Raw genomic sequence first — 27,943 nt, 5'->3', positions numbered from 1 at the left:
TTTTGTTGTCTGGGGTGATAGGGAAAAGGAAAATTCCAACAGGAGTCATTTATATCATCCACCATCATGCACTTCCGCTGGAAAAGAGTATAAAACATAAGAAAATTCACTGATTTGGACATCAGTTATCCAGCAACTGTTAAGCAGCTCAAGCAGCAGTTTTAGACCTACAAAGGAAGAGAAAGATCAACAAGAGACATCTTCAGGGGCAATCATGAAGACCTTCACAGCAATCTTCCTTGTGGTGGCATCGTTTGTAGTACTGGCCAATGCAAACGGTGATAGCAGTTTTTGCCCTTTCCATGTACTTCTCTTGGATCCCCTCTGCGATCCCTTAGAGGAATTGGCTGATCCTCCTCTCAAAGTTTGCGAAGCATGCAAAAAAGCCTACGATTGCTGCTGCGGGGTAATTGATGTACCCGATGGATGCATTGAAGCCTTTTTGATTCTTCTCGGCGTTTACGATGAGTGTATGCCTTTATAATCCCATAAAGATCTCATGGATCACACCACTATTCCTTATTCGAATATTAATATGTTTAATCAAATTTGCACAAAAGAGTGAATAATAAAGCACCTGCTGCAGACAAAATTGTGCATTTCATTGATTTTGAGAATCTGATGGAATTTTCATTTGTTTCAATATTTTTCTTGAGGCCTAACAAATTTCAAGGGGCTACCAAGAAACATTCCTGATGCTTCCGGATCCTATCTTTTAACTAATCTCTGCTTTCTACGTCATTTTTTTCCATTAAAAAAAATGTTTGAAGAATTCATTGAAAAAATCAAGAAAATTCGTATTAAATGAATCTTTTTTTATTCTCCTTACCCAAATTATGCTTTCTTTTGAGGAAATCACGTGCCATCGACTTCTTTGTTCTTCTTCCAATTCTTCGCTGCTGACAGGAGTTTACTGTTGGGACGGTAGTTGTCATCCTCGGGGAAGATGTAGTTGAAAACTTCCTGCCATCGTTCGTGCCCCGCCTCTGTGACAACCTTCTGCCGCACTTTGACACATCGTGGCATCTTCTCCATAATCTGTGCTTGAGACTCTGCATTCCCGTGCTCCTTCTCGAAATCCCGCCACGCCTCAAGTAGCAGGACGCGTGAATCATTGTCACCGGCGCTCCGGAGGGATGCATTGGCCCTATCGAAGATCTTCCGGACATTCCCGGGATCATTGCCGATCTTTATGAGGAATTTCGCATAGGAAATCCACACTTTGAAGTGAACTGTCTTCTCAAGGAGACGCTCATAGAGCGTTTTCACCATCTCATCCTCCCCGTGAGTGATCTCAAAGTCAATGTACGCCTTCCACAGGAGCTCAGGCATATCCAAGCGTGGTTGCTGCAGGGCCAATTCAAAGATAGCTCGAACACGCGCTAAATCCCCCAGAAGGGTCTCCAATTCGGCAAATTTAATCCACGTTGTGCAATTCTCGGGGCTATTTTCGAGGAATTTCTGATAAATTATCCGACATCGATCGAAATCACGCAACTGAATCTCCAACTCAATGTACTGCCGGAAGATCTTATCACGTGGGCACATCCCTATGGCCATCCCCAGGAATTTACGTGCTGTCTTGAGATTTTTGCAGCGAATCTCAAATTGCGCGTAGAGAATCCAAATTTTGCTAAAGGTAAATTTTTTATGTGGAATAACCTGAAAGGAAAATCAAATTTTTCATTAATCTTTCGTTTAAAAATACGGAGGAAAGGGAAAAGTTCGATAGAACTGGACGAGAACTCACCTGAAGGCATGTTCTGTAGATTTCACGCGTTCTCTCCTCATCCTGTGCTTTCATCTCCTCGTACAGAGCATAGTTGATCCACAGGTAGATGTAGCGCCTCCAGAAACTCTTTTCCTGCGTCGGTGGGATGTTGGCAATTGCCCTTTCGTACGTTTCACGAATAATCTGCAAATAGAATAAAAAAAATCAGACAAATGTTTGATTTTTTTCTATTCTCTTTACCTTCTCGTCCTCATTGTTCTCCAGGAGGCGAATGTAGTCAAACCAAATGTCATAATTTGTGGGATTCTCACTCAATTCCTGCTCATACTGGAGCTTCCGCTTGGAAATGATGGCATTCTCAATGTCAACACGATCCCCAAACTTTTTCTCGTGAATCGTATAGGCACGATAGATGTCCTTGCAGCTACTCTGTGGGAGATTATCCAGGGCATACTTGTAGATTGCCCGTGCACGAGCGTGCTCCTTGCGATTCTCCTCGAAACGTGCAAAGGCCAGGAAGAGCTTCTCACTCATGTATTCCTGCCCGAAGAATTCCACAGCACGCTCATACACAGCCCGGGCATTCGCTGTGAACCCATTATTCTCCTCAAAATTGGCAAATTTAATCCAATTCTTCACTTCCGGATGCACCATAACGAAGCGCTCAAACACCCCCCGTGCCTTCTCCACTTCCTTGTAGCGCAACTCGAACTTAATGTACGTCAACCATGCCTGCTCCTCCGGTTGCCACTCCATCCAACGCTCAAAGACATGCCGTGCCCCCTCAATGTTCTCCAGCATCTCCTCCATGTAGAGGTATTTGTACCAAAACTGATTGACTCGTGGCAAGATGGTCACAGCACGATTCCACAGATTCCTCGCATGATTCACCTGCCTATTCTTCATCTCCATCTCCGCGTATTTTAGCCAAATTGTAATATTCATGTGATCATTGTCAATGGCACGCTCCCAGATTGATCGGGCACGCTGAATCTCCTTCTGTGACTCCTCCCACTGCGCATACTTGATCCAATTGCTAACCACCATGCGATTCTTCCGCAAATTATCCTCAAAGAACTTCCTCTTGCGCTGCTGGTAGTCCTTCAATTCGGTCGGATCGGAGATCTTCTGCTTCGGTGGGGGTGGCAGGATCTCCAAATCTCGCTCTTTTGCCTCCCGCAGAAGCTGCTCGGCGGTTATTTGTACCTCCGCCGGAGCTTTATTCTTCACCTGCAAATGGAGAAGCGCCCCAAATGTTACAAAAGTCTCCCACACGGATATTTTTATTAGTACGAAACGTTTAGAGGTTAACTCTGAATATTTTGTGATTTTTCGGACATTTAGGAGGGAATTTGATGGTTTTCCACGTACCTTTGCAATCTTTGGCATCTTCTGGAACTTATCCATCTTGAAAGTTACTAAAATTTATTGAGTAAGATCCTGTAAAAAGGAAAACAAAAACAAAACACTGCAAATCAGTCAAACTTTCTCTTTTCTCGTTTTAGTACTGGCGGTAGATAAATAATAATTTTGTGTTTTATGATATTCAAGAGAAGTTTGGTTAGAATTAATTCAAAACGTTCATCATAATACTTAATTTTCATTCAATCTTTGAGAATTTATAGTTTTTTTTATAATTATTAAATCTTACGGAAAAGATCTAGCTTCGAACAATGAAAAAGGAGAAAACATGAAAAAAAAACTTATACTAAAATGGAAATAGAAGAACAAAAAAGCAAAATAATACAAGTTTCCATTGAAAATCAAAGACAAGAAAGTTCCATTGTTGGATACGTTGGATAAAACGCAACGCAAGAAAAACTTATCCAAATTGCCTTTCCAAACCACAAAAAAATTTTAACGTGTACCACCGCAACTAGGTTCCCCCTGAAGTTGGTTGCAAATCGCAATATTTCTGACAGCGCCGTGGAGAAGAAATTGTAAAGAGAGAAATATTTTTTCTGTGTGGATTTTTTGTGTGAAAACCCCCAAATTAAAGGATGGAAAGTGCAACAAAGGCCATCTCGATAGAGACTGCAGCTCCCCGTGATGCTGGATCCATGGAATATGCCGAGGATATTGCTGTAAGTGAGCCCCTTTTCACAGGGGGTATAAAGCACACAAGAAAAAAACTCCATCGTGCTTGGGAGCAAAACTTGGTCACGACATTTGGCTCTGGTTCACTGCAATCTTGTCCGTTCACGCAGATACTTTTGCTCGAATGAAAATCGAGAGCTCTCCGTGTGCCCAATGAACCGCTAAAGAGAGCCTTGGCCGTGGATTTTTCACAATAAAAATTGAGAAAGAAAATCAAGTGTTGAGAAGATTTAGAACGCTTCCCGGACATTGCTATCCCAGCAGTGTGTGCAAGTGCTTCCGGGAGGGGGATTCCTGGGATTGTTTACTAAAGTGATTAGTGCTTCTTTGAGAGATTGTATTTGGGGAGTTACTTTAACAACGATCTTTTGCAATCACACTTTCAAACCACCACTTTCTACGCACATTTCATTTTCTGGGTCACCACGACGCCCACGAGCCCCACACTTCCGCCTTGGTGATGTTTTTCCCTTCTCATTGGTATTTTTATCCCTTGTTCCAGGAGCAGGAGAACTGCGCAGAATCCTGCCAGCATGACTCGGAGTACAATACGGCCAGCGATAGTACCACCTCCGAGACGGGAATTGAGAAGGTAAATCAGAAGATTGAGGTGATTGAGATTAGTGACGAGGAGGAGAATGACGATGAGGGGCCAGATGATGAGGAGGATGAGGATGAAGATGACGAAGGATCGAGTTTGGAGTCCGGAGAGGAGGAGGATGATGCCGAAGGGACGCCTGGACAAATGCCGGAGAATAAGAAGCAAGTTGACGACGATGAGGATAGGAGTAACCCTCAGTATATACCAAAGAGGGGAACCTTCTACGAGCACGATGACAGAACAGCTGAAAATGCGTAAGTTTCTCTAAAAAAATTTAACAATTAGGCTATCAATAAGGTTGAGTAGCCTCAACTATTAGGAAGAATTCTTCAAGCTTTCAAATAAGAATTTTATCAATTCTTCCAATTGGTTTATCTATCCCAGTTAATCCCAAAGGTTTAATTGCTATTTGAAGCTTCTTCGTAATTCTAAAAAACGAAGATTTACTAGACTGATAGTTTAGCCCATTATCACCCCCAAATAAATTCAAAAATTATAAAAAATGTATTAAAATAATATTATCAATGGACGAATCCGTTTTGATATGGAAGACTTTGTAGGGGAGAATAACAGGGGCGTAGTCCATACTCTTGACAGTCCAAAATTTTAAAGAGCTTAAATTTTTCTTTAAAGCCCAAAAGACATTATTTCCAATCTAAAATTACATGAAAACTTAAAAAAAAAATGAATTTTAATCAGTTTTAATGTCAAACAATAGAAAACAAATATCATATGTTAGAAGGAAAATATTAAACGTTTGCAAAGAAACTTTATTCGTTAAAAAGGCACTTTGACGGATAAAAATGTCAAACGTAAGGAAAGTAACAGTGGCAAACGTCAAATGTAATACGTTATTAATGTTTAATAAACAAATATTAAGTTTTATACCATGAACGTCAAACGTTAGAAAGAAACGTTGACAGTTAAAAAAAAACTTGAATATTAAACAAAAAAGTCGTCAAGTATTCATGTATTTTGAAGTTAAAACATCACCTTTTGTCAATAATATTTTATTAACACGTAAAACGTTAGAACACTTATTCTTTCCAATAATTTCTACAACTAAAAATGCATCGTAAACTAAAAGTTTTATTTTTTTTTTTCATTCATTAATTGATACCAACCTAATTATATTTTTCAGGACAGTAGTTAAAAATAATTTTAAAAGTTTTTTTGTTAAGAGAAATTTTATTGATTAAATGCCTGAATTTTTTTTCTAACGTTTGACGTCTCATTATTATCTTTCCTTTCTTGATTTTTGTATTTCCTTTTCATAAGTTTGACATTTATGTCACAAAATTTGACATTACTACGTGATTATTTGACATTTAGATCGTTTGACGTTTATTTGGACATTTATCTGCGTTGAGTTTGACATTTCCTTTCTAACGTTTGACGCTTTTATCTCAATAACGTTTGAAAAGCATAATAATTTACAGTATGAACATGAAAATAATTATTTTGGCCTAACGTTTCTTCAAAAATTGAACAATTTATTGACACAAAAAAATTAAGAAATTAATTGTTCATGACATTTTAATGATCAAATTCTCGTAAAATATTCATTAAATTCCACAAAATTAAGTATTTTGATGAAATTTCTCGTCAAAATTTAATGCAATCACCGTGCGTAGATTAAAAACTTCTTGAAAGTGTTACGTTGATATTTGTTTGTAATTCTGAATTTATTGCAAAATTCCATAAATACTTGAATACTTTTCGCATAAATAAGCTCCTCCTATAGAGTGCACTGATGCTGCAAGAAATGTGATGGAATGAAGAGAGTAAAAATGAAATATTTTGCATAAATTAAAACACTAGAGAAAAAATAATGAAGAAAAAAGTAAAATTAACTAAGGAAAATTAATTTGGGAACATTTCGGGTTGGTGATTTAGTGATGCCGAAGCAGAGGAGGAGTCACAAGAGGGTGAGGTGAGTGAGAAGAAGGTTTCGTTCAACACACCAGTTCCGGCTGCTGCAAAAACAACCAAGAAATGGCAATCTTCAAGCGATAGATGGTCCCATGATCGCTACGACGAGAGTGAACAGGCACCAAAGTCAAAGGCAGAACTCGTGTCAGCTTATGGGTATGATATACGCAATGAGGAGAGCCCCCCGAGGGCACGGAGGCGACGACGCTACGGCAGGGGACCGAGTAAGTACACGCGCAAGTGGGAGGATGAGAATGCCTACGGGAAGGCATCAAATCGCCGTATTGCGCTAAATAGTAAAGATGAATTTCCGGAAATTGATGAGAACACTTCCGGACGGGCGCATAAGCGTCGTGGAGAGAAGAATCGCGGTAGCGGTGGGGGAGGAGATGGTGACTACGAGTACTATGGGAGAAACAATCAGTCCGGAGGGTATGTGGATGGTGGTGGGAATGATGGGCACTACGGGAGGATGTCGTATGAGAATAATCAGTTGAAACCAAAAAATCAATCATCCGGATTCCGCGTGAAGTCGAGCATTGAATTTAAAAATCAAAATCGTATGCGACAGAATGCCAGCAATGCTGCTACCGGAATGGAGCACAATCGCCAGGAGTCGTTCATTGTAACGCGCAACAATAACATGTCGAATGCTCAGATGGAGAATAACATGGATAGCATGGGGAAGATGGAGCATCACGTGGAGGAGCAGCAGAGTCATGGTGGTGGTGGGGGGGAGTTTAAAGCGCGCCCCCAGCAGCATCATCAGCACCATCAACAGCAGCAAATTCACAATCTCAATGGGAATGAATTTGCGGAATTCGTGCCGACCTATATGCACAATCAAATGGGACAGGAGGCACAGCATCAGCAGCATCCAATGCATCATTCACAGATGACACAGCCGAGTATGATGCTGCAGCGTGATATGCAACACACCTACACGGGGGATTCCGTGAAGATGCTGCAGCAGCAACAGCAACCGGGTGTTCGGGCACATAACCAAGCCAGCACTGCTTCGACAAATCTCATTCCCATGGGCATGAGTAGTGGCGATAACATGCGTCAAACACCCAAGAGGTACTCATCGCTACGGCAGAGAGCTGTAATGGGCAGCGGTGGGCAGATGCTTCCGCCATCGGCAGAAGGAGATTTGCAGCAACAGCATCAAACGGTGGGGAATCAGGAGAGACTCAAGATTTCCCCGCCGGTGCAAAAGCCCCAAAAATACGATGGACTTCCGCCGCAGGAGCATCATGAGATTGATTCGCCCAAATTGAAGATGCGTCAACCGAAGGCACATCATTCCCAACAGGCACCGCCGCAGACACTGCAAGCACCCCAACAGCCGCCAATTCTCACCCAAACAACCCCACCGTCAACCAATTACTACGCCCCGGAATACATTCGACAACCACAACTTCCGGCACATCGTCCAGCACCACAAGCTGCTGCCAAGAATCATGTAAGTTTCCTCATATTTTTTTTAACATTTTAAAAGGGATATTCAACCATGTTTGGGGGTGTTTCAGGCTACACTTCCGGGACAAGCATATCAGCCACAATTTGCCGCAAATAATGCAGCACCGGCTTTCGTAGCGCCACCGGCACAGACAACGCCGGCATTTATTGCACCGCCACCCCAGTCGACGAATCCTCAGCCGATTCTTAACTACGTAACACCGCCCCCAACAATGGGACCCACACAGGCACAGTATCCATCGTATCCCAATTACCCCAACTACAATTCATTGGTGAGTTTCGTTTTTGTGAATTTTTTTTGAAGTTTGTTAATTCTGGGATTGATGCTGTCAAAAATCTTTAATCTTTTCTTACAATTTTTAAAGATTAAAGATTTTTGGTATTCTATGCAAAATATTCTGAGATTTTGACCGTTAATTTCTTTCTTTAGTTAGTAGAAGGAAAATATATTTTTTAATTTCTTTAAGGATTCTTTAAATTTTTTTGCGAAAATAAAGCTTATCGGCAAGAATATCTCGAAAATATCTTTTTTTATCAAGTTTGAAAATGTTTTGCGTTACATTAAGACACTTTTAGCAAGACTCCTAAAATTATTTTACTTAAATCTTCATTAATCTACTTTTAAAAAAATTATTTAGCCTTGTACAGATAGAAAATCTTATAATATTTCTTACTTGAAAAAGAAAAGAAAGAATAAAACCTAAATATTTTGACACTTTGTGTATTTTTAAATATGTAAAGAAAAGCGTCGATGTAATGGACAAAAGTACAGCAACTACCAAACCCAAGATCTTAAAAATTTGTAATATTTTGAATATTTTCGTAATTTTCGAATTGTTTTTGTAATATATTCTAAATGTTTAAATTGTTTAGAATTTTTTTTTTGAATTTTTGGGGAATTATTAAAATATTCAAGTATTGAATTTTTAAGAAATTTAAAAATAAATTAAGATTTTTTTAATGTTTCAAATATTAAGATTATTCGAAGAATTTTGAGAATCTTGGAAATATTCAAAATATTTTCAGAATCTTCAAAGAATTTTAAAATATTAAGAAAAGCTTTTAGAATTTCTGAAATTTTTTCAAATAAGTTTTAAGAATGTTGGAAATTGGGTAATAGTCAGGGACAAAGAAATCTTTACAATTACAAGAATTTCTTCTGAAATTTTAGCGATTTCAAAGGTTTCTTGATCACTTTTCAAACAATATTTTTGAATTTTTGATGAATTTTTAAAATTTTGGAAATGCTTTGAGGATATTTCAAACTCTTAGTTTATATTTTCAATGTATGTGATAGGAAATTTTTTTTTGAAATTACCTTTTTTTTTGGGCTTTTCTCTTCAATCCAATAGAAAAAAATTCAATAGTTTTTCATGTTGAAAATACATTTACTCTAGAATTGTTTATGGCAATTAAATTCAATTAAATCATTTTCTAGACTACGCCAAGTATCCCACATCAGAGTCAAGGTGGCATAACGTACTACGCACCGCAGAGTCAACCACCTCCGCGGCCTGTTGTGGCCCAGAGGCGTCCCACAAATGCAATTCCCATCCTTGCGCCACCTGAACGCAGTGGGAGTGGCAAGGGACGAGGACGCCTCCCGGCGTCGTCACAGCAAACAGATGAAGGAGAACCAGGTGGTGATGGGAAGAGTAATGTGGAGAATATTGATCACATCCTGGACAATATGTTCACACGGAGGACCCCGTATGAGCAGCCGTCGCTCAAGGCCTCATCGTCGCCACCAGTGTCGCCAGTTACGGTGAAGAGTGACCCCAGCAGCATGTTGAGTTTAGAACAAACTGAGGATGCCCTCAAGGTATTTTAGTTGGTGAAAGACACACACGCACACCAAAATTAATGCTTTTCCCGCTTTTAGCATCTTCTTTTTGCACTCATTTCATCTACTCACTTCTTTTTTAATCATTGACTTTTATTTGTAAATTTTTTTTGGAAATTCTTTTTACAATTTAATGGAATTTCTCTCCAATAAATTTTGTTCCTCTTTCATGAATTTTAATTGTAAAGTTTCCGGTAGTTGAGTGCTTGAAGTGATTTTTTCTGCACTAATTACATCAAGATTACTTCTTTTTTTTCTTTCTCTCTCTATTTTTTATTGACCAATAGCATGGTAAAAGACTATTTGTATAAAATTCTTCATTTTTTTTTGCTTTTAATAATTGTAATTTATTCACCCCAGTGTTTGAAGTTTGTTAAAGTTTGAAAGACAAAATAATAATCATTTTTAAAATTTTTAACTTAATTTCTTTAGCTAATGAAAGAGTTTTATGCAAGAAATATAGAGTAAGTCCTCTGTGTGTAACCAAAGGAGGCTATTCAGTCTATATGGAGAGTTGCCCTGGGTCGATTTGTTCCTTTAAATGTTTCAAAACATTCAAATTGTTGTTTCTTCAATGAATTTTTCACTACGAAACATTAATGCGAATGTTTTGAAATATTTGAAGAGACAAAATTGGCTTTTATCTATGTGATCCTAGTAGAAAATTTATAGAGTTTCTCTAGCGACTCCTTATTCCTTTTTTATTCTCTACCAAATCGTCGGGGTCAAAATTATTTTCTCAATCCAGGGCAACTCCCATATATGGTTATTTTTATTTTTTAATTTTTTTTTAAGGGATTCGTTTAAAATTCATGTTTTCCAGCAATTTTCCGGGAAATCACCGTACTTTTCTTGAGTCTTTAACTAAGCTTTACAATAATTTAAAAAGGGAAAATTTGTTTGCATTCAGGGGACTTACTCTATGTGTCTTGCTACAACTCTTTTACCCTTTTTACTCTAATGACATTTTTCTTTTGATTTTCCTGAACTCTCTGCATGTTCTTACTTCCTTTCACCAGCATGTCCATCAATCTCTGCTTTGGCTGTTTTTGCACACTCTGGAGATGCCTGAAAAAAGGAATCTCTAAGAAACTGACCTTATTTTGGGATGTTTGTGTGTAAATATTTCTCTTGCAGAATCTCTCCGTGTCTGAGCAGACGGATGCACCCGGAAAGGGTATCCGGACAGAGGAGAGTCCCTCAGCCGGTGATGTTGGCCCGGAAGAGAAGTAAAGAAAGGGAAGCTCAACAAGATTTATTATTTAAAAATTGAAATTTAAAAAAGAATCAATTGTATTTTTTCTTATAAAGAAACCACAGCGGATATTCTCAAAAGTTCAATGCGAGAAGCCCCCATTTCTCCGCATAAACTGATAAAGTGAACAAATTTAGAAGCTTCATTACAATGTTTTTTTTTTCTTCAGCATTCCCTCTTTGTTCTTCATCTCTGTAGCTCCATCGACACCTTAGTAGTTTGCTGGTGGGAACCTAAACAGCCATCTCCATGGCAATTTTCGGATGGGGGCTGTAGTTACGTAGCTCAAAGTCCTCAAATGTGAAATCTTCAATGTTTTCTGGGCGTCGGGCAATGTGGAGTGTTGGGAAGGGTTTTGGGGTGCGCTTCAGTTGCTCCCGGAGGGGTTCCACGTGATTCAAGTAAACATGAGCATCTCCGAGGGTGTGCACGAAGTCCCCTGGCTTGAGATCTGTGATTTGGGCAATCATTCGTGTGAGGAGAGCATAGCTGGCAATGTTGAATGGTACCCCCAGTCCCATGTCGGCTGAACGTTGATACATTTGGCACGAGAGCTCCCCATTGGCCACGTAGAATTGCACAAGGCAGTGACAGGGTGGGAGCGCCATAATGGGGAGATCCACAGGATTCCATGCACTCATGATGATTCGACGATCAGTGGGCTTCTCGCGGATAAGCTTTATCACTTCCTGAAGTTGATCCACCCCCTGGCCGTTGTAGGTGTCACGGCATGTACGGTAGGGGGCACCAAAGTGACGCCATTGGAACCCATAAACAGGCCCCAGATCACCCTCTTCGCGATCCTTGAAGCCCATCTCATCCAGATACTCCCGGGTACTGTTTCCATTCCAAATGGTGATGCCCTTCTGCTGTAGCTCTCGTGCATCCGTCGATCCGCGAATGAACCAAATAAGCTCCTCAGCAACACCGCGCCAGAAGACTCTCTTCGTGGTCAGCAATGGGAAGACGTCATTGCGTAAATTAAAGCGCATCTGTGCCCCAAAGATTGACAGAGTTCCCACACCTGTACGATCTTCACGCTTAGCACCTGTTTCGATGATTCGCTCAATCAACTGCAGGTACTGCATCTCATCGTGCTGGGAGGCATCACCATTAATTCCGTTGGGGCTCATTTTTTCGGGTAGAAAATCACAAATTGACAAAAATACTGGGGAAAGATATTTTACTGGAGAGACGCTCCGGGACATTCCTAAAAGCGCGGGAAATACATTGAGGTTATGTGAAGTCGCTCCAAGCAGCGCCATCAGCGAGAGAATAAGGAGACAGCGGGTGGAGTTAACATAACCTCAATGTGTGATGTGGAATGTTTTGGTTTTTTGCGAAAATGCTCGAGGAAAATAGGCAAAAAGTGAGCCTTTTTACGCGTTTCCTGTGACAAAGTAGTGTGGTGTAGAGCTAAAATGGGATTTCTTTACATTTTGAGCTACATTTCACTGCTGCTGCAAATTATTTTCGCCACAATCTCAATTGGTGAGCTAAAAATCTTATCTCTGTGTCTGTTTTTTTTTTTTGGGAAGACGATTCTCTATAAATAACTAGAGGAATCGACGTCCAGGACACCTAAGGAACATCCTTTCTTTCTCTTTCAGCTGCGGGACTGTACTATGTAGCTGAGCTGGTAGAAGAGTACACGGTTATTGCAAAGAAAATCATTTTAATGATGATTTTCTCAACGGCAGTGATTCACATCTTCCTGGTCATCTTTGACAGCTTCCCATGGCTGATGATTCTGTGTGGATTACTAGCACAGGGTGTGCATGCGCTTATAATGAAGAACTTCCCGTACGTCCAGTTCCTGTCATTCTCATTCCTTGGCTCTGTGATATTGCTCATCATCAACAATTACCTGGCATTCACGTACTTTGCCTCCCACTACTACATGCTATCCGAGGTGATTGCTTACTTCACAATTTGCCTGTGGTTGGTGCCCTTTGCGCTCTTTGTCTCACTGAGTGCCAATGACAATGTCCTGCCCACGGTGAATGAGAGGAGTCATCTTCTGAGTGAGTTTCTTATCCTTTTACTCCTTATTTTAATCTTTTCCCAGCCTTCAGTATACGTAAAAACTAAATAAAATTCTTCTTTTCAGGTGAAAATGACGTTGTAACGAATTATTTTTCAAGTAAAAAGAAAACAGGTCTACTGACTTTCTTCAATTACGCCAAGGAATCAATTCTTCCGCAGCGCAACAAGAAAGCCTTCTAACACTAACCCTTCATTGACTTTATTCACGGAATTATTTAATTTTTCCCCATGAGATTAGTTTGTAAATAAAAAGTAATTAAAACGATTAAAACCCTAAAAAATCCATTGATAATTGAAGATCGTAATTTCTGTGGAAATAACGACATTTTCGTAGGAACTTCCTTGAAATTCCTCAGATCTTGTTTTGCTGCTGTATTTTTGGCGGTTAATTTTCCTCAGTTTCCTTTGTTGTTTTTGATCATTTTTTCTTTCTAATCGCTAAAATGGATGGAAAACTAATTGAAAATATTGCCAGAAAACTTGGTTTTCAGCATAATCCACAAATTCTCGAGTAAGTTACCTCGAATTCCTCATAAACAATGAATTATTCCAACTTACAACATCTTTGAGGTTATGTTTACTAACAAATTACCCAAAAATTGCAGGAAAATCAAAGAAAATACGAGATTGTTGCAGCTCAAGCAGAGTTCCATGATTGCCACAATAGGGGAGATGCCCAAGATTGTTCTTTGTGCAGATTTAGCAGCATCAGCTATGGGATTACCCTTCAACACTGTAAGGTTCAATGCTTCCGGAAACAAAAGGGATTTCTTATTCAATTTATTTGTTCTTCCAGGAAACTGGGATTAAGATTTGTGGCATAAGGAAGAGTATCTACATGAACTACAGAAGAATAATTCAAAAACTAATTGGGGCTACAAAGATTATTGGAATACCTGAATTATGCTTGCAAATGGGACTTCCCAGTGGTGTCCAGGAAGCAGCCATGGAGAAACTTCCAAAGTACCTGGAATACATGATAAGGATTAAACAGACAGTGGACAGGGAACATCCACAGTATGCTGGCATTGTCCTGTATCAAATAGCAAAGCAGAGGAAGGTAAAAGTGTCCCGAATGCGATTCACACAGGCATGCAATCTCCGATCAGAGCAATGGAAGATCCTGGAGGATTCTTGGGAGAAATACGAAAAGAATTCCAAGGCAAATGAGCTTCCCCGCGCTAAGGAAAACACCACTGAAGATGTAGAGATGCGGTGTGATGGGAAAAAGGAAGCATCAACGGGTTTGGAGAGTGAAGACTACGAAGTTTGGAAGGAGAGAATCCTGGCAAGAGCTTATGAGAATCTCAGAAGAAAATAAAATTAAAATTCAATATTTTTGTCAAAAGTCAGACTTTTATTGAATTTTAAATAAAAAAATCTTCTCAGTCTATTGAATATCTTTGATTAGCTGCTAGCTGTGGGATGTTTGGTGCGTGGATAAGCCTCAAAAAGTTCAGAGAATGCTATGATATTGTCGAGTATGGCACATAAATTCCCATCTTCCGGAACAATCAGAGGGGATCTTCAAAAAATCCCAGGAATGAGGGCTTTGCGTGCTTTTGGGTAGTGTGGGAATGTCTCGCGGTACCAGGCATGAGTGAAATGTGCCACTTGTGCCTGATTTGTGACCACCCATGCTGTCACGAGGAGCCAATCTGTATTTCCGGAAAGCACAGGAACAAGGGAGACGTACATGAGGCACTCAAAGAGCATATGAGGCGAAGAGACGACGTCAAAAAATCCCCCCTTCGGCATTAAATGCTTCTCCGTGACAACTTGTCCAGTTTGATTCTTCCGGAGGCGTGCAAGGATCTCATTGGAGCGCCACTGATGCCACCAGGCGAAGAGGAACGTTCCCCCGGAAAGGACAACACGCAATGTAAGTTGATCCATTGACAGGGAGACTTCCTCAGTGGGTACAACAAAGCCCGGAGCATGTGCCAAGATTGCCAGTGTGGCCCCCAAGTAGTGCACATAGCCCACGAGGTAGTGTACGATATTTATGCGACTGGAGCGAGAAAAAACCTGCACAAAGTGTGTCTCCCAGAAACGTCGTAGGCATTGCAGGAAGATGCAAAAACTGGCCAGGAGTGTTCCAACGCCGCTTCCCTTTGCTGTCCGTTTTGTTCCACAGAGAAAATCCAGTAATGTCATGACAACTTCCGGCGGCGCCTCTTCACCCAAATACGTGCGTAAGATGAGGTAAAAAGTGAGTCCAGTGATCCCAACGGCAAAGACGTAAAAGTGCCGGAAGGAGGATTTGGGCACTTCCAGACGATCCACAACAGCATGACGATGCTTCTTCAATGCGTGCTTCCCATAGCGATAGATTTGTATGAGTGGAGTTGGCAAATGTGGTTCCAGGACACCCACAAGGAGTCCCAGGAACCACAACCCTGCAATCATGCCGCAGTAGAGGAGCTCCAACGGTGTAATCCACATTTCTCCAATGTCCCACATTGAATTTCTTTTATAAAAACTTTCTTTTGCACCTCCAAAGATTCTCACGAACGTCACGATTTGCAAAATAATTGATTTTTTCCCAGAGTTTCTTGAGAACCTTTGATTGCAGTTTCAAGTCAAAGAGGTGAAATTGAACATATTCCCAGAGCGACACTTGAAAATCACATAAAACACCAACTCAAGGATAGATAAACACTCAAATTTTATAGTTTCCTCCAAGAAAAAATTACGATCAACGGAGTTTTTTAGTCAAATAAATAAATCTTTTTATCTTTTTTGGTCACGTCCGGCAAAATTTATTTATCATTGGGTTATCCAATATTTATACGGAGATATTTTGTGTAACATAACCTCAAAAATTGTTGCTTCATATTTGCATGAACGATTCCCGCGTAATTTATTTTTTATTTCGGGATATTTTATAATGAAAGATTAATTTTTAAACAATCAAAGATTCATCAAAGAACGTACATATAGTAGGAAAACGAAAAAATTAAGATATCTAAAATTGTTTTCATCATTTTACCAAACAAATAAACAACTTTTAGAAAATTCCTGACTTTTCTATTAAAATCTTGCGTTATTTTCTTTAGAAAACAAATATCAGAAATAAAACTATAGATTAAATAAGTATTTGATCACAAAATATCAAATATACTTGCTCTAGAAAATAAAACAAATAAATAATGTCACATAGAAGTCAAAAAACTCCACAAAATTCTTTTTTTATTATTATTCTTTTCTGGTTCTATCTAGCCTAAATGGAAATTTTGTTGAAGTCCATGTGATAATTTCTTCAAATACTCGTGACGTTACTGGAAAAACACCTTTGCGTTCAATTTTTATTCTCGGAATTGATAATAAATATTAAATTTTTGCTAAAAATAAATATTTTGTTCATTTCCTTCGTTTGATTGATCAAAATTTACCAATTGTGCAAATTCAGAAGAAAAATTAAAAAAAAAATACCAAAAAAGCCTTGGTAATGAACTTTTAACACAAGAAAGAAAGTTTAACCCTTGGAATGCGGAGCGGGGTCGTTGAACGACCCCAGCGCTATATTTCGTGCTATAACTCAATAAATATAAAAGATAGCGTTCCCATCTTTTGGAAATAAGTTCCTTGGTTATCTGAGGAGGTTGTGTAAAAATTTCAGCTCAATCCGACCACCACAAGAAAAGTTATTAAGGAAAATGTAGAAGAAGGGAATTCAAAAATTGGTGTAACGGCCATGCTGCGGAAAATTTCTTAGAATGAAGTTAGTCACATCATAAATCATATGGTTGAAGGGGGTTGAAGGGTTGTGTTTACTTTCTCACTATACCTTCTCAGTGTCAGAATTATCGCGAATAAGTAACATAAACAACATAAAACATAATTAGAAGCATATAAATGTGCAAAACAATAAAGAATATTCGAGAAATATTGCCATTTATCATGGTGCGGGAAGTGAGGGGAATGTGGGGAAGTAGTGAAAAAAAATAGCAGTTGCAGTCAACTTCGTGGCAAATTTCTCAAGAAGAAATTATGAAAAATGAGTGAAAAATGTTTTTCCCTAATATTTTCTTCTGCGTGTTTCCGGGTGGCGAATTTGTGGTGCAGAGGGCAAGAGGACTATATAAGGAATCTATAGGCACTAACCCGACAACTCCAGGTTGTATAGTTTGGGAGAAAATTGTCCTTCTTTTTGGGGTCGTTCAACGACCCCACCTTCGCATTCTACGTAACTACCAAGGCCTCCGCATTCCAAAGGTTAATTATAAATAGAGATAGTCACGACGGATTGAATACAGTTGATTGTGAATTTGCGTTCGCAATAGACAAAAAGTTGTACAAGAATATTCTTCTTCGTTGAAACTCTACGAATTCTAAGAGATGGCTTCCCTGAGACTTTTCATCTTTGCAATTTTCTTGCTCGGTGTGGTGGAACTCATTAATGCAGGTAAATTATTTTATAAAAAATTCTTTAATTACTCCTTTTTGATAAAAGGATAGCCAAAAAATGCCAAAACCATCTTTTAAAAATTTAAGGACCTAATTTCAATTATTTTTTTTTGTTGTAATTAGCTCCAGGTCCAGATCCAATGTTCTACCCTTATGGCGGCGGCTACGGATCGGGTAAGATTTTCTTTTTATTTCGCTTATTTATAGATTTTATATTCATTCGATTTATTCCTTTTTTGATTTTTTTTTCAAAAGCTACGGTCCCATAGATTGTGCATAACATCCTTTTCTTTTTTTTTATTCCCGCAAACAGGAAGCTTTGAAAGTGGAGAGTTCTATGGAGGCTACGGCTACATGCCATACGGAATGTACCCAAGGATGGGCATGGGATACTACCCCTACGGAAAGAAATAAACGGACCAGTAGTGGATGAACTTTAACCTTTTGATTGATCATGAATTGGAGCAAATAAATGAAGGAACTTTGATACTGAAGCACCTGAAGTAAGCTACAGGCAGAAGAAAATGTTTTCTTTTACATATTTTTGGATTCCTTAAAAAACATGCACAGAATTCAGGGGGTAGACAAAGCCCTTTTTTACTCGAACACAGCAAATAATGGCGGACGGTTTGCAGAGAAATTAAAGGAAGAAAATGACGTCACTTTATTTCCAAAAAGTGCATCAAAATTTTTAAAATCAGTTTTAGTGCATTAATCTTCGTGAGACACCCCTCAAAAGCTATCAATCGATAGAATATTAAATTATCTATCCAGTGGTGGTGGATTTTTTCAGATTGAAGCATTTTCCTGGGTGTCTCAGCGAGTGAGCAGTGAATTCCTATGGAAATAGAGTCTTTGTCTACCCCCTGACAGAATTAAAAAAAAATATATATTGCAAAAGAAAAATAAAAATTGTTTACAAAAATTGAATTTTTATTTTATTACGCATTATTTTACCCCTTATTAAATTACATGAAACTCTGGGGTATTTTAATGCAGAAAGCGCATAATAGTGGACACGAGACGGCATGAGAAAAATACTTTCCTCTCACTCTAGCATTTTGTGTCGGTGAGTTTTTATGAGTGTGTGCGTGAAATGTTTGTTTGTAGGGTTTGTAGTTGTGCGGAAAAATTTTAAAATATTTTTTTTCCGGGAAAAACTCATTTTTACGACTTGGGCCTACGCGGGAAATGCTTAGAGGGGCCCCGGGGAGCTTCAGTAAAAATTTGAGTGCGAAATTCGGCAGATTAAAAAAAACATTTTATACGACTTTTTCTGGCGCGGATTTTGAGTGTTTTGAACTGGGGACGCCAATCGACGCGGTGTCGCTTCCTGGTCACAAAAAACACACTTTCGCTGGGAAATTCGGCGGAAAACGCGAGAAAATTGCGAAAAACTGAAAGTGTGAGGGAGACAATATCAGTGATGTGCACTGTCTCATTTTCTCTTCAACGAAATGTACCAAAAATTAGCAGTGGTGGCTTTTGGAACTACATTTATGGCGCCAAATTCAAAAAGTAGTAAAAAAAAAAGCATGTTTATATGGGGGCGCTAGGAAGAGAGGCTCTGGGGGGGAAATGAATGTCGTTGGTAAAAACCGCCTGGTATCAGGAGTCTCTACCAAATTTCATCACGATCGGACAAACGGTGTAGAAATGCATATTCTTTGTTAAGATAACCTCACTTTAATAAAAAATCATAACAAACATTCGTGTGATTCGCGTCCTCAATTATTTTGCAATTTTCTCCAATTTCCCAGGGGAATTTTAAGAATTTTCTTGTACAAAGTAGTCAAGAAAGTTCGTGAATAGTGGGCGAAAGTGAAATTGTGTGAAAAATCATTTTTCTTCTTGGGGAAAAATGTTCTCAACAATTTGTAAACAAACCCACCCGGCTACGGGAATTGAATTTTCCATTTCCTGTCATTTCTTCAGTAATTCCGAAAGGAATCTCGTCACAGCGGGTGCCAATGTGCTCAAGGTGTTCCGTATTGTACCGGATGTTGAAGTTAATCCCAAGGAAAAGTACACAGGTTAGGAGATTTTGTTGTTTTTCACTCCCGGAATGTTTTTCATGGAAATTTTTTCATGGGATTTTCCTCCACAGATGCTCGTCCACCAAAGATGCGATTGGAGTGTGTGGCTGTTTATACACTCTTTGGGAATGTCATGAGCCTGCAGTCAGTCTCCTTGGCTGGATCACAGCGAGATGCTCTTCTTGTGAGCTTCAAAGATGCCAAATTGTCCGTTGTTCAGTTTGATCCGGATAACTTTGATTTGAAAACCCTTTCGCTGCACTACTTTGAGGAGGAGGAGATCCGTGGGGGCTGGACGGGGAACTACCACGTCCCAATTGTGCGAGTTGATCCGGACAATCGATGTGCCGTGATGTTGGTGTACGGCAGGAAGCTTGTTGTGCTGCCCTTCCGGAAAGACAGCACCCTCGATGAGATTGAGCTGCAGGATGTGAAGCCAATGAAGAAGCTTCCAATTCAGCTCATTGCCCGTACGCCCATCCTTGCATCCTACATCATTACGCTGAAAGATTTGGACGAGAAGGTGGATAATATCATTGATATTCAGTTCCTGCATGGCTACTATGAGCCCACATTGCTCATCCTCTATGAGCCAGTGAGGACCTTCCCGGGGAGAATTGCTGTGCGATCTGACACATGTACAATGGTGGCTATCTCGTTGAATATCCAGCAGAGGGTTCATCCGGTAATCTGGAGCTTCTCGGGGCTTCCCTTTGATTGCTGCCAAGTTGTTCCGGTAAACAAACCCATCGGTGGATGCCTCGTAGCGTCCGTAAATGCCATCATCTATCTCAATCAGAGTGTCCCACCGTATGGAGTGAGTGTCAACAGTATTGCCGACCACAGCACGCAATTCCCACTAAGTGAGTAACTTCAGAAACTTCCGGAAGTCTCCCAAAACAGTCAAAAAATCTTTTTCTTACCACAGAACCACAGGATGGTGTCAAAATAACCTTGGACACCGCTCAAATGACCTTCATTGACAACGACAAGCTGGTGATGTCCCTGAAGAATGGTGAACTGTACGTCCTGACCCTCTGCGCGGACTCCATGCGAAGTGTTCGGAGTTTTCACTTCAGCAAGGCTGCTTCGAGTGTCCTCACAAGCTGCATTTGTGTGTGTGAGGAAGAATTTCTCTTTCTCGGCTCTCGCCTCGGGAATTCCCTCCTTTTGCGCCTCAGTGAGAAGGATCAGAGTACAGTGATTACAATTGAGGATACCGAGAAGGAGGTAGAGCAGGAGGAGGTGATGACGAAGCAACGACGTCTCGAAGAGGAGGAACTCGAAGTGTACGGATCGGGCCCTAAAACTTCCGTCCAATTGACCAATTTTACCTTCGAAGTGTGCGACAGTGTGCTCAATATCGGCCCTATTGGGCATATGTGCGTTGGTCAGAGGGCCAAGGAGGAGGATCACGATGAAGACAGTGAGCAGGATGATCGTGCAACACAGTTGGACCTGGAAATTGTCACATCGAGCGGGCATGGGAAAAATGGGGCCCTCTGTGTGCTCCAGAACTCCATTAAGCCTCAAATAATCACGAGTTTCGGGCTTTCGGGATGCACGGATGTGTGGACAGTGGCTGATGATGCGGGAAAGAGAGTGGAGAAGCCCGAAGATTCCACGCATGCTTTTATGATTCTTTCCCAGGAAACGGGAACAATGATCCTGCAGACGGGTGATGAGATCAATGAGATTGAAAAGACGGGATTCTGCAACAATCTCCCGACGGTTTTTGTGGGGAATGTCGGTACAAATCGCTACATTGTCCAGGTGACAACGAAGAGTATTCGGTTGCTGCAGGGAACGAGGCTTCTGCAGAATATTCCCTTTGACAAGGAAGCTCCCCTCGTGGCGGCATCCATTGCTGATCCGTATGTGTGTGTCCTGTCGCAGAAGGGTGTTGTTCTCACGCTGGCTCTCAGGGAGGCCAAGGGAGCCCCCAGGTTGGCTGTGAACAAGAACACAGTGAGCCCACAACCAGCTGTGACTGCCCTGTGCGCCTACAGAGACACATCCGGGATGTTTACGTCGAAGTTTGAGGATTTCGTGGAGAAGGGACAAGGAGGGCTTCCCTATGGCGGGGGGTTTGGCTACATGAAGCCCGAACCGCACATGAAGGTGGAAGATGAGGAGGATCTCCTATATGGGGATGCAGGGAATAGCTTCAAAGTCACCAGTATGGCCGAAATGGCGGTTGGAAGTGAGTTTTTTCTCCTTTTTTTTCCTTCCGGAAAGGATTTAACAATTTATTTGATTTATTTTTTCAGGCAAAGCAACTGGAAATGAATGGTGGAGGAAGTACATGCAGACATCAAAGCCAACTTATTGGCTGTTTGTGGCACGAGCCAATGGGAATTTGGAAATCTACTCAATGCCTGACTTGAAGCTAACTTACTTGATAAGTAATGTGGCCAATGGGAATAAGGTGCTGACGGATTCAATGGAATTCGTGCCACTCTTCACAAATCCCGACGATGCGGCAAAGAGTGATGTGATCATTTCAGGTCCGAATAGCCCTTCGGTGGCCCAGGAAATCCTAATGGTTGGTCTTGGATGCCATGGGAATCGCCCATTACTCTTCATTCGCACCGAGATTGATGTTCACGTCTACCGGGTATTCCGGTATCCACGTGGACACCTCAAAATTCGCTTCCGGAAGATGCTGCATGAAATGATGTATCAGAAGATTGTGCCCGAAGGTGAGCGCTTTGTGAGCCAATTGCGGTACTTTGGGAATATTTTTGGCTACAACGGGGTGACTATTTGCGGGAGGAATCCCTACTTTGTCCTCCTGACGCCCAAAGGGGAATTCCGGACGCATCGTCTGTACGGCAAAGGGGTAATTAAGAGCTTTGCTGCATTCAACAATGTCAACTGCCCCAATGGATTTCTCTACTTTGACGACAGCAGTGAACTCAAGATTGCTGTCTTTCCCAAATACCTAACCTACGACGCAGATTGGCCCGTCCGGAAGATCCCCCTGCGTTGCACACCAATGCAAATATGCTACCATACCGAAAGGAATATCTACTGCCTCGTGACGAATACATCGGAAGTGAGCCAGAAGTACTTTCGCTTCAACGGCGAGGATAAGGAGCTAACGGAGGAGAATAAAGGGGAGAGATTTATCTATCCGGCAGTGGATAAATTCACCGTGGTCCTCGTGGCACCAACATCATGGGAAATTGTACCATCGGCACAGATTGATCTGGATGAGTGGGAACATGTGACGGCATTTAAGAATGTTTCCTTGCTGTACGAAGGAACACGATCCGGCTTGAAGGAATACATTTGCATCGGAACAAATTACAACTACAGCGAGGATATTACATCCCGTGGAAGGATACTCATTTATGACATTATTGAGGTTGTTCCAGAACCGGGGAAACCCCTAACGCGGTATCGCTTCAAAGAAGTCTACACAAAGGAGCAAAAGGGACCCGTTTCGGCTATTACGCACGTCTTGGGCTTCCTTGTTACAGCCGTGGGGCAGAAGATCTATCTCTGGCAGTTGAAGGTGAGTTTTTCGTTCCTTAAATTAGTTGATTTTTTTGTTAAATTTTCCCAAGAAAGATACTTTCGTTATTTTCCAAATTTTCATTTTTTTTTTTGATTAATCAGTTAAATAAAATCAATTTTTATAAGTTTATAAGTTCTTAATTCAAATTTTAACGGACACTTATATTGAAAACTAGTGTCCTTAACACTTGGACAACCAAACACTTTTTACCTACGCGGATGATCAAAATGGTCACCGTGTCCAACATTATAAAAAGGCCAAATATTAAATGTTTTGTTAATTATAGATCTGCTTATTGAATGAGGATCAAAAGTTTGATTAATTCAGCTCGGTGTTGAAAAGGATGTTCCTAAGATCCCTTAGAAACATCTTGATGCAATGGGCAGGATGACTACAATACTTTCAGCCACTTATGGCACTTTCCGGGAAGCACATTTAATCGTTCCGGGATTGCCCTTAACCTAACTCTTTGATTAACTCGTTTAACTCCCACTGTATAACAGGTGTCGCTTTTAGTGTTCTGAATTTCAAAATTTAAATTTTATCGGGCACTGTCGCTAAACTGTCTTATTTTATTCTTTTATATTTCCGTTTGAAGATATTCCCTTAATTAATTTTCTTTTCAATTTTATTAATGTCCAAAACACAGGATGGAGATCTAGTGGGAGTTGCCTTCATTGATACGAACATCTATGTCCATGAGATGGTGTCAATTAAGAGCATCATCCTTGTTGCTGATGTGTACAAATCCATCAGTGTATTGCGCTTCCAGGAGGAATATCGCACACTCTCCCTCGTGACACGGGATTTTCAGGCACAAACGGTTTTTAGTGCTGAATATGTTGTGGACAATCACAATTTGGGTTTTCTCGTGACAGATGGGGATGGAAATATCATCATTTATATGTATCAACCGGAATCGAGGGAATCCTTCGGTGGGCAGAGACTCCTCCGGAAGGCAGACTATCACCTTGGGCAGCGTATCAATGCCATGTTCCGTATTCAGTGTAATTTACACGACAGCCATCGGGAGCAGGTGGGAGGTCGTGCTTATGCGGGATATGACCAAAAGCACATCACCTTCTTCGGTACACTCGATGGGGGACTTGGGTTCTGCCTGCCATTGCCTGAGAAGACGTATAGGCGTCTTTTTATGCTGCAGAATCTCCTCATGGTGCACTCACCGCATCTCTGTGGGCTCAATCCCAAAGTACATCGTACCATCAAGACGGCCAAGAGGATGCAAGCCAATCCAGCGAGATGTATTGTCGATGGGGATCTCATTTGGTCCTTCATCAATCTCCCGATGAATGAGAAAATTGAACTTTCAAAGAAAATTGGAACGCGCGTTGATGAAATTTACAGCGATCTTGCGGAAATTCATTCCGTGACATCTATCTTTTGAACACACCCACGAAGCGCCCCATCGAGAGTTTTTCTTTTTTGTGGGGAACAATTAGCCGGAAAATGGTGAATTTTAATAAAGATTTTTTTCGTTCTAGAAGAAAATTCCAATTTGTTTTCAATTTTAATTTTTAACGAATTTTTATAATTTTTTACGCAAATATGTTTCTAATATTTTTGATTAAAACACGTGTTTTTGGGACAAAAATTCCATCATGATTCATTCACAAGTGAGAGAATTAGAAGAAAAAAAACATTTCCAGATCGTGAATCCGGTAGCTGTGTATTGATTAAATACCATTTACCATGAACTTGCTCTTGGGAGAGGAAATCTCTTCTGTTAGACTTTAGGTTGCTAATTGAAAGGTAATAAACTAATTTTCTCACACATTGTTGTCAACAACAAATTGTTTTTCCTTTATAAAGAACATAAAGAGCTCACATCGTTAAAATTGTGCAGATCGCCAGAGAAGAAGCATCAAGTTGTGGGAATTTACGTTATTCTGTTGATTTTAGGTGAATTTCATCAAAAAGTTTTTAATAAAAGTTTTAAAGAACATGAAAGGGATAATTAGTTTATTTTTTGCTCTTTTTGTTGTTGTGTATTCAATCCCAGTGCTTGAGGAAAATCCTCAAAAGAGTGTTGTGAAACTATCACCTGTTGAGGTGAGTCAAAAAGAACTTTAGGAAATAAGCATTCAATTTTGAGGATTTTCAATTAATTTCCGTTAATGTTTTAAAGGTATCAGAAGATAATGCTGAAGAGGAGGGAGTTGATCTACAGCCTGCAGAACAATTTTATATTGGACTTGCATCACCCTTTGGTGGACCAGGAGGTCCCTACGGAGGCTATGGTTATGGAGGATATGGAGGTAATTTTATTTTAATTTTAAATTAATTTTAAAACGATAAAAGGTCATTATAAAACGAACTTTTCTCTTAATTAAGGATATCGAGGCTACGGATTTCGAAGACACGGCTGGGGAGGACATTCTCATAGTTTTTCCAGCTCCAGTAGTTCCAGTCAACAATACTGGGGTTAAAGGGCATAGGTGCTCTACAGTTCCGTTGTTAATTTCTTTGATTAAGAAATAAAAATTGTTATTTTATTCTTGAGAAACTTATTACTAGAGGATCTTGTGGAGATGTAGGTCATTCTGTAGTCCAATTAAGTTGGGCTACCTAGAAAGTCTATTTGAGCGGTAGGGCACGGCTAACTAAATGCCCCACATGCGCTCCCGACGAAACTCAGAGAGAGACTGACTCATACCGGAGCGTGCTGATGGACGACGCTCACACGTACATCCACCGCCTAGGACATTTAGCTCGCACATTCCCTCCACCCTTTAGCCATGAGACTAGGGTCTGGAAAAAAATTAGGACTACAATTCATTGATGCTTATGTTTCATCAATTTTAAAAGGAAAATCGGGGAAATGAGGTAGAATAGAGGAGTTGCTTCTTGGTAAATTTTTCCGGCTATTTCATTGAAAAATTGAAAGTTCCTTGAACGGTTTTTGACTGTTTTATGAATATTTTTTTTATAATGTAAAAGATTTTTTTCAAACTAAGGGGTAGATTCTGATAAAAATCTTTTCTTTCCTTACAATTCGTCAGTTTAAGATTTTTGGTATTCCGGGAAAAATCTTATAGGATTTTGACATTTTGTTTCTACCTTAAATCGTATTTTTAAAGGAAAATTACTTTTCCAGGGCATGAATTCTCTAAGAGTGAAAAACTCCCGTGATAATCTCCTGAAGGCTTTAGCGCTTTAAAAGAAACGGCAAAGCCGGGAAAATCTTACGGGAGTTTATCACGGATGCATTATTTTTCTTAGAGAATCATGCTCACGTGAAGTTTTTCTTCAATTTTTCCCTGCAAAAAGCCTTCGGAAGTTTATCACGAGAGTTTTTCACTCTTAGAGAATACAGCGCCAGGCCTCTTCATAGATCTTTCTTGAATAATAAATTCTTTGTTTTTCTTTTCTAGACCAACAAAACGATTTATAGAATGTATAGAATCGAGCAAAATCTATGACAAAATCCATCACTTCCCTCATGACATGACAAAGTCCCAGTCTCCTCAATTTTTTTTATTTTCTCTTACATAATGAATTAAATATTAATTAAATAAATAAATTTTAAAATTAAATATATAAAAATTCTTAAATTAACTGAAGACACCCAAACTGGACCACGTTGGAATTTCAGACAGATCTTAAATATTTTTCAGCTAAAGATCCCTCCTCAAGCTCCTCAACGATGATGTCAATCGCAAATAAGCCAACGAAAAAAAAACTTCCCAGAGCGCGTTAATAAAACTCGCTAATTTTTATTTAAATTAATGGTTAATTCATGGAATTCATCGTCAATAAAGTTTCTTCTCCTTAAATTCTGCTAATTAATTCTGCTTTGTGTTCAAAAAAATCTGCGCATGTTTTTGTGAAAAAAAAACGTGATTTTATTTATTTGCTTAACATGAGTTTATCCCCAATACTCGCTGGAAAAGCTGGATCTTGAGAAGCTCCCATAGCCACCCCAACCATGGCGTCTGTGTCCATAGCCGCCGTATCCTTTGAAAGATTTGATTTAATTTTACAATTTTTTTTTAAAGTTTGATTTAACTGAATTAACTTACCTCCGTAACCACCATAGCCCCCGTAGCCTCCATAGCCCCAGGGATTGTAACCACCGCCGTATCCAATGAAGAAATTCTCAGCTGGCTTTAAGTCAACTCCCTCCTCACCGGCATTATCCTCTGAATCCTTTTTTTTTGTACAATATTTTATCAATATTAATTCTCCTATTTAACCCTTTCACGTTCATTTAGGTAAAAATCTGACCAAAACGTGAAAAATTCATTAATTCTTTTCAAATAAAAATGGAAAAAAAGACATTTTGGCCAAGGAATGTCCTCTGGGGACATCCACAGAATAAGTATCATGTTAAAACTTTCGTGTCAACGGTGTCAACTGACCTAAGCATGGAACATTTTATTTTCTCGAATTCAAATGTATTTAATTAATTTTCCAAGTAAGAAATACATCAATTTAACGCAGAAGAGATCAAAGAAAACGTTTAAACTTTAAAACATCCGCTAAAAGCTTCCACAGAATTATGTTAAAAGATCGAACGTTTCACGTGGTCACCAAAGGGTTAATAAAAAATAAAGATATTTAATATCAAAAGAGCTTCATTGCACTCACTTCAACCGGCGAAAGCTTCACGGATGTCTCCTTTGGACTCTCCTGAATAACTGGAATTGCGCACACAACACCAATAAGGACGAATAAATAAATTAACCCTTTCATGATTAAAATTTCCACCTTTCACAGTAAATTCTCTGATGTGTCTCCTCTGAAATTTTAAAGAAATTTGCCAAAATGAACGCAAGAGTTCAGTGCTTTTATCGAGAAAGCCCCAGACTTTGTGTTGCGTGAGAAAAAATACTGGTTTCTTTCGCTAAATATTTTTTTTTCATCTTCTAAGGAGAATGTCTTAATTGGTAGCTAAATAGAATTTCTTGGGGCAAATCCATGAGTAAGAGAGAAAAAACTTCTTTTTAATTTGGAAGATTTTTGACC

At 39.8% G+C, this 27,943-nt stretch overlaps 9 protein-coding genes and 1 long non-coding RNA gene across 10 annotated transcripts; 6 read left to right on the top strand and 4 right to left on the bottom strand.

Moving 5' to 3' along the window:
- Nucleotides 1-794: 794 nt before the first annotated feature.
- Nucleotides 795-3,244, bottom strand: LOC129796423 (protein crooked neck). The gene is made up of 4 exons (XM_055838336.1): nt 3,104-3,244; nt 1,973-2,962; nt 1,751-1,915; nt 795-1,662 (listed from the first exon to the last, which is right to left on the bottom strand). The coding sequence occupies exons 1-4, from the start codon at nt 3,137-3,139 to the stop codon at nt 856-858; spliced, it is 1,998 nt and encodes a 665-aa protein (XP_055694311.1). The 5' UTR covers nt 3,140-3,244; the 3' UTR covers nt 795-855.
- A 388-nt stretch (nt 3,245-3,632) lies between these two features.
- LOC129796418 (polycomb protein Asx-like) lies at nt 3,633-11,087 on the top strand. Its single transcript, XM_055838330.1, has 6 exons — nt 3,633-3,816; nt 4,332-4,684; nt 6,327-7,827; nt 7,895-8,116; nt 9,283-9,666; nt 10,825-11,087. Exons 1-6 carry the CDS (start codon nt 3,733-3,735, stop codon nt 10,918-10,920), a joined length of 2,640 nt encoding a protein of 879 aa, XP_055694305.1. The 5' UTR covers nt 3,633-3,732; the 3' UTR covers nt 10,921-11,087.
- LOC129796419 (thymidylate synthase) lies at nt 10,928-12,150 on the bottom strand. Its single transcript, XM_055838331.1, has one exon. It carries the CDS (start codon nt 12,148-12,150, stop codon nt 11,176-11,178), a length of 975 nt encoding a protein of 324 aa, XP_055694306.1. The 3' UTR covers nt 10,928-11,175.
- Nucleotides 12,151-12,235: 85 nt separating this feature from the next.
- On the top strand, nt 12,236-13,269 carry LOC129796422 (protein TEX261). Its single transcript, XM_055838335.1, has 3 exons — nt 12,236-12,433; nt 12,553-12,966; nt 13,053-13,269. Exons 1-3 carry the CDS (start codon nt 12,364-12,366, stop codon nt 13,166-13,168), a joined length of 600 nt encoding a protein of 199 aa, XP_055694310.1. The 5' UTR covers nt 12,236-12,363; the 3' UTR covers nt 13,169-13,269.
- A 90-nt stretch (nt 13,270-13,359) lies between these two features.
- On the top strand, nt 13,360-14,381 carry LOC129796421 (origin recognition complex subunit 6). The gene is made up of 3 exons (XM_055838333.1): nt 13,360-13,499; nt 13,594-13,723; nt 13,785-14,381. The coding sequence occupies exons 1-3, from the start codon at nt 13,432-13,434 to the stop codon at nt 14,307-14,309; spliced, it is 723 nt and encodes a 240-aa protein (XP_055694308.1). The 5' UTR covers nt 13,360-13,431; the 3' UTR covers nt 14,310-14,381.
- LOC129796420 (polyprenol reductase-like) lies at nt 14,325-15,765 on the bottom strand. Its single transcript, XM_055838332.1, has one exon. It carries the CDS (start codon nt 15,449-15,451, stop codon nt 14,516-14,518), a length of 936 nt encoding a protein of 311 aa, XP_055694307.1. The 5' UTR covers nt 15,452-15,765; the 3' UTR covers nt 14,325-14,515.
- Nucleotides 15,766-17,239: 1,474 nt separating this feature from the next.
- LOC129796417 (uncharacterized) lies at nt 17,240-18,323 on the top strand. Its single transcript, XR_008751220.1, has 3 exons — nt 17,240-17,396; nt 17,522-17,572; nt 17,712-18,323. It is a non-coding gene; the product is annotated as an uncharacterized LOC129796417 (long non-coding RNA).
- A 758-nt stretch (nt 18,324-19,081) lies between these two features.
- Nucleotides 19,082-24,466, top strand: LOC129796416 (cleavage and polyadenylation specificity factor subunit 1). The gene is made up of 5 exons (XM_055838329.1): nt 19,082-19,431; nt 19,506-20,297; nt 20,363-21,637; nt 21,705-22,954; nt 23,607-24,466. The coding sequence occupies exons 1-5, from the start codon at nt 19,260-19,262 to the stop codon at nt 24,360-24,362; spliced, it is 4,245 nt and encodes a 1,414-aa protein (XP_055694304.1). The 5' UTR covers nt 19,082-19,259; the 3' UTR covers nt 24,363-24,466.
- A 366-nt stretch (nt 24,467-24,832) lies between these two features.
- On the top strand, nt 24,833-25,470 carry LOC129796415 (uncharacterized). The gene is made up of 3 exons (XM_055838328.1): nt 24,833-25,027; nt 25,104-25,233; nt 25,310-25,470. The coding sequence occupies exons 1-3, from the start codon at nt 24,920-24,922 to the stop codon at nt 25,402-25,404; spliced, it is 333 nt and encodes a 110-aa protein (XP_055694303.1). The 5' UTR covers nt 24,833-24,919; the 3' UTR covers nt 25,405-25,470.
- A 1,326-nt stretch (nt 25,471-26,796) lies between these two features.
- Nucleotides 26,797-27,761, bottom strand: LOC129796414 (protein suex-1-like). Its single transcript, XM_055838326.1, has 3 exons — nt 27,566-27,761; nt 26,998-27,124; nt 26,797-26,932 (listed from the first exon to the last, which is right to left on the bottom strand). The coding sequence occupies exons 1-3, from the start codon at nt 27,668-27,670 to the stop codon at nt 26,844-26,846; spliced, it is 321 nt and encodes a 106-aa protein (XP_055694301.1). The 5' UTR covers nt 27,671-27,761; the 3' UTR covers nt 26,797-26,843.
- Between the last annotated feature and the right edge of the window lie 182 nt (nt 27,762-27,943).

This window comes from Lutzomyia longipalpis, chromosome 4 (assembly GCF_024334085.1).
Source record: "Lutzomyia longipalpis isolate SR_M1_2022 chromosome 4, ASM2433408v1".
In the NCBI taxonomy this organism is placed as follows: domain Eukaryota; kingdom Metazoa; phylum Arthropoda; class Insecta; order Diptera; family Psychodidae; genus Lutzomyia; species Lutzomyia longipalpis.
The sequence above is the reverse complement of the archived record's forward strand: the minus strand, read 5'-3'. Positions and strand labels throughout refer to the sequence as shown.

What these genes read in the sequence shown, in the direction of transcription:
- LOC129796416 (XM_055838329.1), top strand. Translation starts at nt 19,260, where the DNA reads ATGTTCTCAACAATTTGTAAACAAACCCACCCGGCTACGGGAATTGAA. An exon ending in CAGCACGCAATTCCCACTAA is followed by an intron (nt 20,298 to 20,362) that starts GTGAGTAACTTC and finishes TTCTTACCACAG; the next exon opens with AACCACAGGATGGTGTCAAA. An exon ending in GGCCGAAATGGCGGTTGGAA is followed by an intron (nt 21,638 to 21,704) that starts GTGAGTTTTTTC and finishes TTATTTTTTCAG; the next exon opens with GCAAAGCAACTGGAAATGAA.
- LOC129796420 (XM_055838332.1), bottom strand. Translation starts at nt 15,451, where the DNA reads ATGTGGGACATTGGAGAAATGTGGATTACACCGTTGGAGCTCCTCTAC.
- LOC129796422 (XM_055838335.1), top strand. Translation starts at nt 12,364, where the DNA reads ATGGGATTTCTTTACATTTTGAGCTACATTTCACTGCTGCTGCAAATT. An exon ending in TTTCGCCACAATCTCAATTG is followed by an intron (nt 12,434 to 12,552) that starts GTGAGCTAAAAA and finishes TTTCTCTTTCAG; the next exon opens with CTGCGGGACTGTACTATGTA. An exon ending in TGAGAGGAGTCATCTTCTGA is followed by an intron (nt 12,967 to 13,052) that starts GTGAGTTTCTTA and finishes TCTTCTTTTCAG; the next exon opens with GTGAAAATGACGTTGTAACG.
- LOC129796419 (XM_055838331.1), bottom strand. Translation starts at nt 12,150, where the DNA reads ATGTCCCGGAGCGTCTCTCCAGTAAAATATCTTTCCCCAGTATTTTTG.
- LOC129796414 (XM_055838326.1), bottom strand. Translation starts at nt 27,670, where the DNA reads ATGAAAGGGTTAATTTATTTATTCGTCCTTATTGGTGTTGTGTGCGCA. An exon ending in TGAAGCTTTCGCCGGTTGAA is followed by an intron (nt 27,125 to 27,565) that starts GTGAGTGCAATG and finishes ACAAAAAAAAAG; the next exon opens with GATTCAGAGGATAATGCCGG. An exon ending in GGGCTATGGTGGTTACGGAG is followed by an intron (nt 26,933 to 26,997) that starts GTAAGTTAATTC and finishes AATCTTTCAAAG; the next exon opens with GATACGGCGGCTATGGACAC.
- LOC129796421 (XM_055838333.1), top strand. Translation starts at nt 13,432, where the DNA reads ATGGATGGAAAACTAATTGAAAATATTGCCAGAAAACTTGGTTTTCAG. An exon ending in CATAATCCACAAATTCTCGA is followed by an intron (nt 13,500 to 13,593) that starts GTAAGTTACCTC and finishes CAAAAATTGCAG; the next exon opens with GAAAATCAAAGAAAATACGA. An exon ending in TGGGATTACCCTTCAACACT is followed by an intron (nt 13,724 to 13,784) that starts GTAAGGTTCAAT and finishes TTGTTCTTCCAG; the next exon opens with GAAACTGGGATTAAGATTTG.
- LOC129796415 (XM_055838328.1), top strand. Translation starts at nt 24,920, where the DNA reads ATGAAAGGGATAATTAGTTTATTTTTTGCTCTTTTTGTTGTTGTGTAT. An exon ending in TGAAACTATCACCTGTTGAG is followed by an intron (nt 25,028 to 25,103) that starts GTGAGTCAAAAA and finishes AATGTTTTAAAG; the next exon opens with GTATCAGAAGATAATGCTGA. An exon ending in TGGTTATGGAGGATATGGAG is followed by an intron (nt 25,234 to 25,309) that starts GTAATTTTATTT and finishes CTCTTAATTAAG; the next exon opens with GATATCGAGGCTACGGATTT.
- LOC129796423 (XM_055838336.1), bottom strand. Translation starts at nt 3,139, where the DNA reads ATGGATAAGTTCCAGAAGATGCCAAAGATTGCAAAG. An exon ending in AGATGCCAAAGATTGCAAAG is followed by an intron (nt 2,963 to 3,103) that starts GTACGTGGAAAA and finishes CTCCATTTGCAG; the next exon opens with GTGAAGAATAAAGCTCCGGC. An exon ending in AGAACAATGAGGACGAGAAG is followed by an intron (nt 1,916 to 1,972) that starts GTAAAGAGAATA and finishes TTCTATTTGCAG; the next exon opens with ATTATTCGTGAAACGTACGA.
- LOC129796418 (XM_055838330.1), top strand. Translation starts at nt 3,733, where the DNA reads ATGGAAAGTGCAACAAAGGCCATCTCGATAGAGACTGCAGCTCCCCGT. An exon ending in AAGCTGCTGCCAAGAATCAT is followed by an intron (nt 7,828 to 7,894) that starts GTAAGTTTCCTC and finishes GGGGTGTTTCAG; the next exon opens with GCTACACTTCCGGGACAAGC. An exon ending in ACCCCAACTACAATTCATTG is followed by an intron (nt 8,117 to 9,282) that starts GTGAGTTTCGTT and finishes ATCATTTTCTAG; the next exon opens with ACTACGCCAAGTATCCCACA.